We start from the raw sequence: 15,284 nt of genomic DNA on the forward strand, positions 1-15,284 counted from the left end.
CCATTCACTATCTCACTCACACCTAGGGACAATTTAGAGTTACCAATCAGCCTAACATGCATGTTTTTGGTCTGTGGGGGAAAACCCTAGTACCTGGAGAAATACTACGCATGCACGAAGAGTACATGCAAACTCCACCCAGAAAGGTCCCCGGCCAGGATTAGAACCGACGACCTCACTGAGAGGCCACAGCTCTACCGACTGCGCCACCGGGCCGCTATCTCAAAATTATGACGCAAAATTATTAGATATTATTCCATAATGATGATTTATTCCCTCCTAATTAGGGAAGGAAAGTCTGAGATTGTCATCATTGTACGTTCCCATATAATGGCAAAATTGGTTATTTGCATTTAACCCATCACACCTGAGATACATCCAGGTGGAGCAGTGGGCAGTTATGTTAGCACCCGGGAAGCAGTTAGGGATTGGGTGTCTTGCTTATAGACACCACGACATGTGGGCATGACTGGGAGTCGAGCCTGAGACTTTCTGGTCCCAGGTCAGCTGTCCTACCTCTATCCCATCTCGACCCAATTAGTAGAGAGTCTCAAAATTATGACTTAACATTTCATATTATGACTGAGCATCACAAAATTAAGATTTAGTAAATTGTAATTATAATATAGTATCACAAACATGACTTAGTATTTTTAAATTATGACTTAACTGTGACTTAGCTTCACAAATTATCACGTTGCATTTTGTTGGTACGATTTGGCATCACTAAATAATCAATTAACATCGTGTTATTATAATGTAGCAGCAGAAAACTGTTACTGAGCATCCTATTATTACAACTAAGCATCACAAAATCAAGACAGCCCTTTGTTATGATTTAGCATCACAAAATTGTTATTTAACGTATCATAAATATGACTTAGAATCACAAAGTTAGGACTAATTATCTCATATTTACGACTTAGCATAAAAAAAATTCGATGATAAATTATATTTTTGTACACGGTAGAACTGATTATAGATCTAAGCTTTGAAATTCTTGTCCCTCTAATATATGATAAACTGGCTTGCTATAAAACGATGATTCTCTGGACCAATGAGCGCAGACCTGATGACACCGGATGTGATATAAAATAATCGACTTTTACATCCGGGAGACATTTTCTACGAGCTCTGCAGATGGGAACCAGCGAGGCCTTTAGCGTTATGCATAATTATTTAAAAATATTTATATAGATATATTTATTATGTTTAGATTTTCTGTGCATGAAGTTGTTTATATACATAGTGACTTTACGTGACGTCAGAGTGCGATAAATTTGTATTTGCGCACTTCCTAACCCGCACGTGGCCCCATCGTGGCCACGAGGCATGGAGGTAAGGTTTTTCAAAGTAATGTGCAGGTTAAATCAGTGGCTTGTGGTAAAACTAGTAAATGTTTGCGCAGTGAGTGATGAATTTTAGTGCGTTAGACTTCTGATGTGAAAATGAAGTCAACATATTAATTCTGACGTAAATCGACAACAATGTTTGTAAAAAATATATATTTTGCAACGTTGAACTAATTAACTTCCTGTTCATGCAGGAGCTGAACCTGGATGGAGCTCTTAATATTACAGTAAGTATCTGGAATAGCTAGGAAACTTTTTTTACTCTTTAAATTATCACTTGATAAACCCTTTGAGTCGACCTGCTTCATAAATATTGTTTAATTGAACTTAATTTAATTTTCCTTTTTTTTTCCTTTTCATGTCAGGTGGAGAACCTCAAACCATTGACCAGACTTCAATAAACAAAATTTCCCTTCCAAGTTTTTGCTTTGAACAAATGTTAATTTGATAATAAAGCCTTTCAATCTACTTTTGGCTGTTTTCTTTCTTTTTTTTTTTTTTTTTTAAACTAACTTGTTTAATGCACTTTCTGAAGTGGAGTGGCATTTTCCTCTTGCCATTTACACAGATCAAGTTAGTGCAAGATCACATCTGTCTTGTCATAACTGGGGTTTCTTAGTCGTTTCCTAAGTTTCCTTTTTAAAGCAAGACACATCTGTTTATACAGTCTGCAAAGTCTGTACAATATAGGAATTTACGTTTTATTAAATTTAGTCTAATGTCCAGCTTGATGTGTACAGCTGCAACAATCAGAATTTTACTGCGGGTAAATTGATAAACGCGCGTTCACAAGCCTAATCAAGTTTGATTGGTAAGACTAGGCCCCTGGTTGATTTTATACTCTTGTCTACAAAACTTGGACTCTGACCAAAACTGGTTTTGATAAGTTTTTTTTTTTTTTTTTGGGGGGGGGGGGGGGACTAGGATCTGAATAAGGCAGCCTGAGGAGTTTCATGCATGAGCTATTAGATTGATGAATTCGTGACTGCAGTAGCAAAAAGACGCACCTCAGTAACAGAATAAAGCATTCCCCAAAATAACCAGTAGCTATATGGGAATTCACTAAGGTATGTATGTGTATATACATGTATGTCTACATGATTTAAATTTTGCATGCATCTCAAACCACTGGACAGATTTTATAGAAATTCAATTACTGGATGTATAACTACAACTAATTAACTTTTGGTGTCAAGCCACTTCAATATGGCTGCCACAGTTAACACAAAAATGACTAAAATCTTATTTTCACATGAAGCAGAAATGTGCAGTAGTCCCCAACTCGTATTTCAAGTACTAATTTACTTTTGAGATCTCACAATATCACATTAAACTATACGTAATGTGATTTATGACCAAAATGGTTATAACCAAGGGTGTGCATAACTTTTTAGTGGGCTCCTCGGGTGAGTCCCAGGAGATGGTGTTCGGTACTCACCCCATATGCAGCTTTGTCTTAAATGCCACCTTCCTCACTGTTGTGTCACTCCCACTGTTCTCTTGGCTTCGTTTGGCGCTTCTTTGTAGGTGGCGAAACACCAAAGAACCTGCTTAAGGTCTTGTTTCTTGGACATTTCCAGCAGTAGGTGTGTATAATGGTGGGGTTGATAACTTGATGGTCAAGTCTGCTAAGGCGTGTGGTAACACGGGTGATGCTATTCCTGTTTTTTGTTCATGTGTATCAGTGCACCTCTGATTATACCGTACCATTTTATTTATAGAGCACTTAAAACGGCGACAAGGCCAACCAAAGTGCTGTACAAATAGAAAAACAGGCAAGATACAAAAAGTTAAATCAATATAGACAAAAATACGTCACAGATAATATAACGACTAACCTGTGTGGAGCATACAGGTTCAAAACACGAATCATCTGGTGTTGAAAGCTATGGATTAGTAGTGGGTTTTTAAATGGGATTTAGAAACAGAGAGGGAGGGGGCCTGTCTTGACAAGTAGAGGTAACTCGTTCCAAAGTCTTGGTCCTGTCACCTCTGCACTTAAGATGAGTTCCTGGAACTGTGAGGAGCAACTGGTCCTCAGAGAACTTAAGTCATTCCTCAACATAAGCTAATAACTAATCAACAATGAGGAAATTTTTTATTTTTTTGCTAATTCTTTTACTTATTTAGCTGAAACTTCTCAGAGCCCAACTTTAAAAACAATTGGAGACATTTTTGACCGTTTGACAAAACTTTTTCTCAACTCTTAATGCCAAACGTGAAACCATATGCAGAAATATCTGGTGTTCAAAGCCTAAAAGTAATGAGTTATGATGGCGGTGTGCAAAAGAAAAAGATCTCATTTATTTTAGGTTACAACCACAAAGTTTCAATTTTTTTCCCCAAGCAAGTGGTTTTATTAACCCACAATAAACAGAACAATAACATCCTGCAATTTTACTGAACAGAACAGCAATTTCAGATATTTTCATCACTAAATGAAAGAAATGCTCAAATCAAAAGGGCATGTCTTAACAGACGGACAGTAATGGCACACAAACGTTTCCCTAATCAAGAAATGAGGTGACTCATGAAGGAATGTTTGATTATTTAAAGGCACTTTCTGCCTCGAACACAAACCAACACATCGGAACATAAATGTTATAAAGTCACCTCTGAAGCCGACCGGTGGCGTTGCTTTTAACTCGTACAACACTGAACAGCAAATCAACTCATTCAACAAAACGGCACCGGTTAGCTGACAAATAAATATGGCTAATATCCAGAAAATTGTTTCAAAACACCGTTTTGTAAATTCTAAATGTCAAGGTTTTCCGTCTCTTCCTGCATCTTCTGCGATTATTAAAATTATTGTACATCACAGGAGAGCAGCAGGTCTTTTTATTTACCAGATTAATTTATTCGTCCCGTACATTACTTCTGGCAACAAAGAATTAAAAAAAAAAAAGCTAAACTCTGAACATGAAATAAGCTGCTTCGAAGCGTGTCAGAGACTGAGCTGGCATACATTCAAGAAACGTTACTAAGATGCTGTGTTTGCAGAGATTTTTTTTTTTTAAATGCTGAATTACTCCACGATCAATTTTAGCACGATTCACTAACACACACCCTGAAGAGTCCACGGTGTGTTTTAATGCCGTGCCGGGCAAATAAAAGGCGGTATGACATGAATGTGGGGTACAGGAATAGTTTTCTGCTTTTCTTTTAAGTGGTATTCTTTAGAGTTGTTAGCTACTAGCGGTTTCAGCTGCTACCACACCTAATTTTATCTAAATGTCTGCAAAAATTGACGAGTTGTAACTGTTTTGCGTTGGCTAACGGTGCTGTTGCAGCCGTTTGAATTACGTAGACTCTAAAAGTGAATCCTTTTCTGAGAGTTTTGTTCAAATCTATATGGTTCATGAGATGCTATGCTATAAAAACATTGTCTATGGTTGAAAGTACCATACAAAGGATGTTAAAAACTTTTATACCGCACGGCTGGTAAGAAAACGAACATCCGTGAGAAATAAATCCCAAAACAAACTGACAATAAAATGCATAAAACCAAAAAAAATTAGAGCAGTTAAAAGTGAAATACAAAACAATAAATAAATAAAAGTTTATTCTTAGTGCCATGCGAGTCCTTGGAGGCAAAAAACCTAAAAAGGTAATGATCTGTTCCCTCAGCTTAGTTAGACGTATAGTATGCAGATTGTTTTTGTAAAGGTGGGATTAGTTTGGATGAGGAAATGGATCATCCACAGGGTCCAACCTTCCACTATACAGCTCATCATCACAGTATTAACAGTAAAACCCTTTTATTAACAGTAAAACCCCTTCAGACAGTCCAGAATTAAACATGCAGCCTCTGGTAATCCAAGTTGAACAGGATGGAAAGAAACACATTTAGTTTGGGAGAAGTTTTCATCCTTGTGCCAATTTATTGACAGTTCCAACCAACTCGAACCGTACAAGACTTGCTTTAATCAAAATTAGATCCTATTGTTATTGTCATTAATTAAGCTTAACAGTTTAGTTTTATTTAAAAATGAACCCATTGGTGGGCCGAACTGAGCTCACCTGTGGACCACCAGTTAAGGAGCCCGGCTCTATTGTATCGTTTTACGTCTTTACATTGACGGGACAAGGTAAATACGGTTTTTATCAAGTTTGACAGTTTGTTTAGAAGCAATAATTTGTCCTTCACTAAATGATCTATTGCTTACTTTTAAACACGTTCTGTTAGCAAACCTGCAAGTTTAAGTGTACTACAAGTATACTTATTTTACAAAAAAAAAAAGAAGTGTACTTGAAGTTTACTTTTTATAAGCTTTATTTGATATACTTAATAGTATTCAAAATGTCCCAATTTAGTCCAAACAAGTATTAGTATACTTTCTAGTACACTACAAGTATGGTGTGTAGTATATTTGATATACTTAACTTAAAGTGTACTTGCAAAAATGAACTTCAAATGTACTACTTTTTGTTGAGGGTGGATTAGCGAAACTGAAGGAACAGAAGAACACAGTCGTTATCAGATTTGCCTCATGTTTCATTTGGCAACAGAAGATTCTCACAGACCGTAAAATAAACTGCAGACCAAGTATTTGCCATAAATAACCGTCTAATCTAAGCGACTGGCAGGTTTGTTTGTTTTTTACAACAGTGTTCCATGAACCGCTATGACGTTTTTAAGATTATAGTAAAACTAATTTGCTTGCTTTAGCTCGTCCTCTGATATTTTAAAACTTACAAGTTTCTGTTGTAGGTAAAATAAGATTTTCTGATGAAAACTTCAAAAAATACCACTTAAAATACACAGATTATCCCTTTAATACATGCTGTGGCGTCCAGCTGAATCCTCACCAGATTCTAGCGTCGTTTAGTTTTACAGTTCATGACGGCCACAGCGTTCTGGGTAAAGCTCGTTTTAGCGACAATAATCCACTCGACTGATGACGTCACACGCACATAAAATGACACTGTACAAGTATCATGTTTGGTACAGCTGTACATCACAGGTTTTATGGTTCCTCTAGTTCACTCGAATGGCTGTTTGTTGATCCGTCGTGACACATTTGTGGTGAATAGTCTTATCGTCCCCTTAAATTGTGTTTTCTGAAAGAGCAACAACGGGATTGAAATGTAGATTTAAAAAAAAAAGTTTAAAAGTCCTCCGAGTCTGTAGCTGCACCTTTGCTTCCAAGATGAAATGTCAGTCATTGCACGTGCTGAACTGCAGACTTCACGTCGGAGACGTCAGACTCCTGCAGCTCTGGATCCTTCAAGGCATCGTCTGTCACAGTCACCAAGTTGGCGTTCGAGCGCATATCCATGGCAGAGTGCATTATGGGTAGCCATATGTCATCCATGTTTGGCATCACAAATATTTTCTGCAGGAAAAGAAACAAGTTTTGTTTAGGTAAGAAGACAAATGTTCAGATACTTAAAATCAGGACGATAATTTTAAATCGTATATTTAAGACGGAACTGAATAAGGAAACGAAAGCTGGTCAAGCCTTTGATGTGAACCAGACGTGTGCTTTATTTATCCTAAAGCCCTCTATTTTAAGATCTCTGTTCACATCGAGTAAACTTTTAGCATCTTGCGTGGTTAGAGCAGTCGTCCTCCAATGAGAGAGTTGGAGGTTTGATTCCACCAGCAGTCACGGGCCGAAGTGTCCCTGGGCAAAACTGAACCCCTCATTGCCTCCAATGTGTGTCCCATCAGTGTATGAATGTGATAAATCACTGATTATTCTTTGTATAGATCTGGTAGAGTGCTGTGTGAATGGTTAAAAGAGGGCACAGATTTTAGTGTAGAGAGCTTTGAGTGTCTTGATAAGATAGGAAGGTGCTATACAAGTACAGTCCTTTTACCATTTAGTCATGCAATTTAAAAAAACAAACAAATAAAAGAGCACCTGGAACTCCTGATCCAACTTCTTCTCGATCCACTCAGTCACATGAACCAGAGTGACCTCCCTTTCACCCAGTTTAGGCCGCGCTTTCAGCTCCAGGTGAGGAGGACTCCGGAAACCATACCTGAAGACGAAGACAACACTTGCAGAATAATTATAACTGCAGACGATGAGTGGAGCCTCTTAATGTTTCGTGTTCTTATGGGACTAGCAGCGTCTTCACATGGCAAGGTTTTTCCTCGTGATTTTTTTTTAAAAGTTCTGTCACATTTTTAAAAGTGCGCAGAGAAAATGGCATGAGGTATTTCTACAAGCCCTGTGATGGACTTGCGACCCGTCCAGGGTGTACCCCGCCCCTCGCACAGTGATTGCTGGACATGGGCACCAGCGACCCCCGTGACCCAAAATGGAATAAACGGGTAAAGAAAATGGATGGATGGATGGTATTTCTACAAAAGCTACATCTTTCTGTACCAGTGTAACAGCAATCAGTGACGTTCATGCACGACAACTCTAAACAAAGCTGATGTGTTTTTATTCCAGCAGCCCATCACTCTTTGTTCTACAGATGTTTTAAGTTTTACTTTACTGTTCACTAAGATTAGTTCCCATAAATTAGGGTTTGCAGTTTAGGACCAGCAGGGGGCGCAGTGTTCAGCTCTCCAGACATTCTTCCTCCACATTTACAGCTCATCTAAATCTTTTTGGTTGGCAGTCTTGAACGTACCATATCCTGTCCGTGGGGGGAGGTGGGATGTTGACAGCCAGCGTCCCTCGGCACTCTTGCACCTCCACGGTGAGCAGCAGGGGTGTGTTGGACACCTCCTCCATCTTCTTCTTAATGAACTCCGTTTCCGTGGCCTTCTGAAAGTACTTGGACTTGGCAATCTTGTCCACGAAGCGCATGATCTTGCTGGGTCTGTGACCTCCTACATAGCTAAGGGAACGGGAGGGGGGGGGGGGGGAGACGACAAGCAATGAGTCAGGTTCATCATTTATTCATAACAGCATCTCTTGCTACTCAGCACTGGCGATGGAGGGGGAGGGAGGTGGAGTGGGTGATGCATTAAGTCAGCAGCAAGCCTTGAAACGTGTGGGGCTGAGTGGGTATGATGGACCTCGAGCAGAAAGTTCTGCTTCAGCACATCAGAGTTAATTTCCTGCTGACCGTTTTCAGTCCAGGTACCGGACGTGATGCAACGAGACGTGCGCTCACCCCTCGGACGCAGGCAGGCTGGGTTTGTCACTGATCAGGTCAGGGGGATCCTCCTCGTCTGACGAGCCAGCACTGGACGACTCCTCGTCACTATCCGCCAGACAGTACGTCCTCGGCCTTGACCTGTCCCCCACATACACAGAAACACCTCACTGTGGACAATCCAGGCCTGGAAAGCTTTGCACGAAACATTACACAACCAGCAGCACTAATTCCTGTTACACCTACTGCTGCTGAAATAAATCACAGGCACTAACACACTGATTTACTCAAAGTGATATCCAGTGATTCAAAACAAAATGTATCGTTTCAGTGCCAGGCAGCATTCAATCACTCACCATTCATCGGACCAATCCATGATTGGAAAAGGATTAGCAGGATGGAGAGGGGCAGAAAAAGCCAACATAAAAAAAGTGCAGGATTGTGAAAACCGACATTTCTGCCAAGTGCCAACTATTTATCAGATATTCCTTTAAACTTTGCTTCAGAAGTCGTTTGAATACGTCGAGGAGGTGAAATTATTTCTCACCATTCTTTTCCGTGTTCCCCAAGTCCCTCGCCTTCCTTCCCCAGACGGGCCAGGTTCAGCTTGGTCTCCAGGGTCATGAGGAAGGAGCCTGTGTAGGACACCTCCAGATCAAACCACAGACCTGAAGGGACAGAAAGAGATGGAAAGTTGTTTGTCTTCTGGCTGTTCCCTTCAGCAGGGGACACTACAAAAATACTGCTACAATATATTTGGCTAGGTTCCCTTATTGATGCAGCCTGGGCTCAAACGTTCAGCCTCAGGATTATGAGTCAGCGGCACTGACCGCTGAGCCACTGTTGCCCAAAAGAGTGAGAGAAGGTACGGCTGAATTATTATTAGCACATAAATCCACACGACCATGATAAATTCTGAACACAACTCTTTTTTTAAATCCTCCGCCTGGTAATTAATTGGTTGGAGGCAGGAAGACGACCTTTCCTCTCGCAAACACAGGAAAGGTCAGCTCTGCTCATCAGCTGATGGACAACTTCCAGTTTACACGCCACACGTACTGGAAGCACATGCTACAGCTCAGTCATCAAAAAGTCCAGATGCATCAAACTGAAACCACTTCATGCTCCTTGAAGCCAAAATACAACAAAACAATGTTACAGATTTTGTGCAACTCATTTCTTACATCAGCTAATCAACTTCAACACAAAAATGGCTCTAACTCAGACATTTGAAGCTAAGACTTGATGTGGTAGTAGCCGAGACTGATCCCCTACTCAGACTACGAGGTCTTTGTTTAAAACTTGGGCATGCAAGACAGCGAGTGATACGAACGTCACTTTCAGTTGCTATTAAGATTTTTTGGCACCGTGTTTAACTTGAAGCTTAAACTAATTTCAAGTTGCAGCACTTTGTTGTTGTTTACGTTTCACACGATGCCCCGAGGCGTCGTTCCTCCACAGCTACTTCTGCGCTGGAATCACCTGACGATTCACAGTATGTGTCGTTGGTCCACATCTGTAGCTGTGCAAGACAGAACATTCACGAGCAGCAGATGGCGGCCATGTATCAGACAACTTTCTTTTTGTAATATTAGCACTGCAGCTGCTTGTCAAGCAAAATCTGAAGAGATCTTTAAATTAAAACTGATCTTTAGCACCGATGTTTATAGAAATTTAAGCCAATCATAAAAAATGTCCACTAATAGTTACATCTCATTTCTTCCCCTTAAGCTACTTCCCCTCCAAACAGCCCACTATAAAGAACTTAACATGTCTTAGATCTTTGAATTGTCTCCGTGAGTTTCCTAGCTGAGGCTCAAGCGTGAGTCAGTGTCTCGTTAATGAGGGGAACAGAGATGTGAAGTGTAATTACTGTGGCTTAATGCTGCAAGCCATGCTGACAAGGCAAGACTGCAGAGGAGACAGGAGGACAGAATCCCAATCCACTCAGGTGGACAGCAAATACCAGAACAATGAGCACATGGTTGGATGGGAATTATAGCAAAACACTGAAATCTGTGAAAAACATGACATTTTTAATGTCATTTCTCCTCCTACCTCGGTGGTCCACCCACGGTTTGGAGGCACGGAGGATCTTAGGAATGGAAAATCCCATATCTAGCTCGGTCAGGGTGAGCTCATTCATCACGTACGGCAGCTGGAACAGACGTCAGAACCAACAGAGTCATTAAATAAGAGCTGTTCTACTAAAAAAAAAAAAAAAGCCTTTCTGATTTGTTGGTTTATACTGGGGGGTTTATTGGAGCAAACTGGTGTCGCTTCTCACCCTGATCTTACTGAGCTTCATTTGGATCTTTTTGGAGACGACGCTGGCCCAGTACTTCTCTCGTAGAAAGTCCCAGAATATCCTTCCCAGAAAAGCATTGACCCAGGCCTCGGGCTCTGCAGTCTCCTCTGAACCCCTGCACAACTGGAGGACATGCACACATCAGTAAACCTAATGGGTTTAGACCAGTTAGTATAACCTTCTGTAACAGGCTTTAATGGTTTTGTTTGTGTTTTTGGAGGGGGCACCTCTTGACCTGTGGTGTTCAAATAGGGTCTGATGTGACTGCATTTTGGGTTTAGCTCTGACACTTCATACAGTCGAGCTCTACCAACACATTTGAGCTCAACGTTCGCCCACATCAGCTGATTGATCTGTCGCTTCCTCTGCATGCAGTCAAAAGTCAATTTATCACAGAGGTCCCATTTAAACTGCTTTAGCCTGCCAACCTTTGCTGCTCCTCTGCTCCCCCCTCTATCCCAGCTGGTTTGTTTTAATGATTTTTCCACATGAGTTTGTACAAGAACTGGTGTCAGACAGACCAAAAACAACTTGGTAAAATTGGGGCTTGCCAGAAATGCAGACTGTGAATGTGGTTACCAAATCCAGAACATGGACCATCTTTAATTTCCCGCACATTTAACATCAGCAGACGTAGGTCAGGTCAACAACTGAGCAAAGACATGGCTGTCTTTCTGGTGTGACGTGATCTGATGATGATGATGATAATGCCCGCTTTTAAGGTTTTATTTTGTACTCTAGTTCTTTTTGAGGGTGCTCCTCCAGTCTTGGGCATCTTAAGATGTCATGTAAAAGGCAAAGATGAGAGACTGGAACATTTGGAGATGTTAAATAGTTTTAATTGTGATAATGATGAAGGTGCGAAAAGTAAAGTTTGGCACAATGTGTCCATAGAGTAACAAAAAAATATTTTAAAATGTTATGCATCATAACTAAAAGAGTTTTAAATATTTTAGATTTAGTTTTTTTTTTTTTTTTAATCATTAGTACCACCAAAAATGTCCTTTTACCAAAAGGTAAATCCGATTCAAGATGGCCACCACAGCACCTTAGCAAACACAAAAATGACTATAACTCTGTCAATTGTAAAAATATTGAGCTGAACCTCTGCGTGGTGGTAGCTGAGAGTCATCCCCAACACATAAACTGAGTGTTAAATTACACACTAACAATATTGTGTGGGACTGCACATATTGTTACTTTCGAGGTTTGACCGAAACAGCTCTGGCCTTTCTAAACATTCAACCTTTATTTATACAGGTTAACCCCATTGAGCCTCGGGGACTCATTTACAAGAGAGACCTGATTTTATCAACATGAGATCTTTGTTTAGAACTCTGGCGTGAAAGGTGGACGGCGATGTGCGTTCTTTCAATGACTGCTAGGCCTTCATTTATAGTACGTGTTGATTATATCAAAACACTTGGGTCTAATGTCGCCATTGACCACGGCGTTCAAAGCCGGCTTTTATCCCAGGAAGACTCGTGCAGACACGAATAACGGCAGAAAAGAATAGTTTTATCATTTAGTTGCTACAGTTTTAAGGCAGGTAAAAGTTACAGATTTGCAGTGCTGTGACTTTGACTCTCCGCGACCAAGAACTGCAAAGGAAGTGACAAACTCAACGGAGAAACTCGGCTTTCTTCAACTCCAGACTCCTCCCCTTAAAGGGCACGGGAATATGGCCTTTTGTGTATCCGTTTTTATTTATGTGTGCCGATAAGGCTTATCTGGTTCAATCTAAGCGTTTTTGGATGTTTGTGTGCAACTGTCCTTGTGTGCATGCAGCAGATAAACAAAACCCTCTCCTAATATGATAAATGGCTTCAGAAGTCTGACTGACTTCCTGTTTTCTCTTTAACATTCTAACATCATCTGAGGACGTATGTAACACTAACAAATCTGTTGCCTTTTTATATGCAGATTTATGCGAGTGGGGTTACCGTGTTCTGCCACCTGTCCGTTTCAGGGTTAACAAAGAGAAGCAGGCATGCGCACCAACACACTTAACTAAATTGCATCTTCGGCGCACGCAAAGAGAAACTGCACAGACACAGGAAGTGCCTTCTCTTTGTGAGGCAACACTGATAATCGCCTTGGTAACCCTGCTGCCGTCCATCAACATCAGTGTGAAGGTCTTCGTTGCAAATGTACAAGCAAACTGCAGGTACCTCATATGTGTAGTTTTTGTTACCATGGTGACAGAATATTTCAGTCAAATAAGTGAATATTTTTTAAAACGAGCCCAGTCCAAATGCATGAAGTCATGTTAGGAGACAGGTCGGTGTAATGACTCTGCAAAAAGTTGTGAACACATCAAAGTCATTAGAACTCAAAAGAAGAAGTCTAACACGACACAGGCAGGTAAACTGCAATAATCTAGTAGCTCCACCTTGTTATGTTACAATATATATATAGGAGATACAAAATGTCCTCTCTTGGTTTGTGGTGCATGTTTTTGAACAAACCAAGTCTGAAGACAAGTCCCATCTAATGCATGTTGGGATTTAATCACAGCACATGGGAGATGGCAACAATGTTTAAGCTCGTTTGCCACATTTAGCTGCTCTTTAACAGAACCAGCACCGAACGTAAACCCGGACATGCTCAGAAACTGTCGTCATTCCTCCCAGAACAACATGACTGACACAGATCTGATCGATGTGAAGCCTTGGAGTGAGAGTGGTCGTCTGTGTCATGTGTCTCTACGTGGCCCAGTGATGGATTACGACCTGCCCAGGATGTACCCCACCTCTCACACAGTGACCGCTGGAATGGTCACCAGCTCCCCTGTGACCTGGGATGAAGAAAATGAATGGATGAAGACTTCATACCTTTTTGGTAGTTTTGGGGCTGCTCTCGGGGCTGTGCTCAGGGCTGTCAGCGCCACTCGGGCTTCTCGGTGCTGCCTGAGGGCTAACGTATTTGGCCATGTAGATGTTATAGTCCAACAGCATCTTCTGCTTCGTCCCTCCAGCAGAACCGCAGGAGAGAGAAGCGGAGGCCTCTCTGTGTCGGAGCTGAGACAGCTCCTCCTGGCTCCCCCTGCTGCTGCTCCTGCTGTCAGCCTCCAGGCCTCCAGCAGACGGGACGCTGCCGCTGCGGCTGTTAGAGGGCAAGAAGGCTGGAAGGTGGGAAAAGCAGGATGTGAAGAAAATCCACAGTTTAATACAAGATGCATGCTTACAATTTTACAAACCATTGCCGTTTTGTTTTTTACATTTTATACGTCTCGATTTCTTTGGAACTGGGGTTGAAGTATCTGCTTTGAATTCTCACAGTGTGCTAAATGTAGTTAGCATAATTGCTGTGTGTGCTTGCTAAGCAGCTTAATATTTAAATCATCTTCACAGTGATCCCGTCCACCTTGTACTGCCGGTTATCAGCGGACCCACACAATGCCAGTGTTTCTTTTAGTATAGAAACTTATCCTCCCAGGCTTATATCCCCCAGCTGAGACCAAAGCTATAACATGCTGCCTCTCCGTGCATGTAATCCTGCTGACCCCTTCACACTCTACCGTTCACTCAGCTGAAGGGATTGGCAGTATAAGCAGAGGCTTAGACACAGATCTGATGGTTGTACACTACTCCAAAGAATATATACTGACTCTGCAAATAAAAAAGTGAGCAGAAGCCGCACATATTCCACAGTTCCCACCTCGAGCTGTGACGGTGTAGAACTCACCACTCTTGCAGATGGTGGCAGACAGGCCGCTACCTCTGCCCTCCGACTTCATTTGGGACGCCTGAAGAAATCTGTGAAACCATTCCTCCTTCTCCCGACCAGTCCTCCCAAACAAATAGATTGTCAGATCCGCTCTTCCACAGGTTGATCGTTTGGGTTCTTCCACCGACGCCGAGCTCTCAGGTCGCTCAGTCCTGTCTGTTCGCTCCACCTTCTCACCCAGCCCTGTTGACTTGTCCTCCCCAGCTTCAGACTTTTCTCCCTGAGCCTTGGACATGAAGTCGTCCTGCTTGGCCAGTTCAATGCAGATGGGATACTTCTTGTTCCACACCCTCTTCCTGGCCAAGCTCTGGGGCATCAGGTAGATCTGTGGAGAAAATAAAGTTTAAAAGATCAGAAACAGAAGAGCTTGATGGTGCTGACAGGAACAGAAGCGAAGAAAACATGAATAGGTTTGTAAATATTTTCATTTTACTCTTACAGAACAGCTTCAACAGTTGGATGCTGGTGGGTTTCCTCACATGATCTTAGAGTTTAATGTCTTATCACATTTTATTATGTCTGATCAGCACTTTGACCCACCTGTCATATAACATTAAATTTATTCTAACATTTTTCAGTCCTGCTTTATGACGTTTTAAAGTTAACCTCGTGACATTGCCCTTTAAAATATGAGGTGCATTTCAGAAATAATCGTCCACTCAATGACAGCAAGTCATTCTAATCCATATACAGCAGTGCAGGCCCAAATCATGATACTACCATCACTATGTTCCATAGATGAGTTAAGACTTTACAAAAAAAATAAAAAATCTGCTTTAACCAATAATATCTATTTTGGATAACTAACTAACTAACTAACTAACTAACTA

General features: G+C 41.2%; 1 protein-coding gene across 1 annotated transcript in view; it reads right to left on the bottom strand.

Annotated features, from left to right (window-relative positions):
• Positions 1-6,457: 6,457 nt before the first annotated feature.
• The window catches only part of tex2 (testis expressed 2), a 35,455-nt gene continuing 26,628 nt past the window's right edge, over positions 6,458-15,284 (bottom strand). The window contains exons 5-13 of the mRNA XM_037688973.1: positions 14,413-14,779; positions 13,560-13,849; positions 10,705-10,848; positions 10,476-10,575; positions 8,965-9,085; positions 8,436-8,558; positions 7,947-8,156; positions 7,223-7,343; positions 6,458-6,691 (exon numbers count right to left, since the gene is read on the bottom strand). Coding sequence (XP_037544901.1) covers positions 6,518-6,691; positions 7,223-7,343; positions 7,947-8,156; positions 8,436-8,558; positions 8,965-9,085; positions 10,476-10,575; positions 10,705-10,848; positions 13,560-13,849; positions 14,413-14,779 — 1,650 coding nt within the window. The 3' untranslated portion in view covers positions 6,458-6,517. The remainder of the gene's footprint in view (positions 6,692-7,222; positions 7,344-7,946; positions 8,157-8,435; positions 8,559-8,964; positions 9,086-10,475; positions 10,576-10,704; positions 10,849-13,559; positions 13,850-14,412; positions 14,780-15,284) is intronic.

This window comes from Nematolebias whitei, chromosome 15, assembly GCF_014905685.2.
Source record: "Nematolebias whitei isolate Nwh7 chromosome 15, NemWhi1, whole genome shotgun sequence".
Taxonomy (NCBI): Eukaryota; Metazoa; Chordata; class Actinopteri; order Cyprinodontiformes; family Rivulidae; genus Nematolebias; species Nematolebias whitei.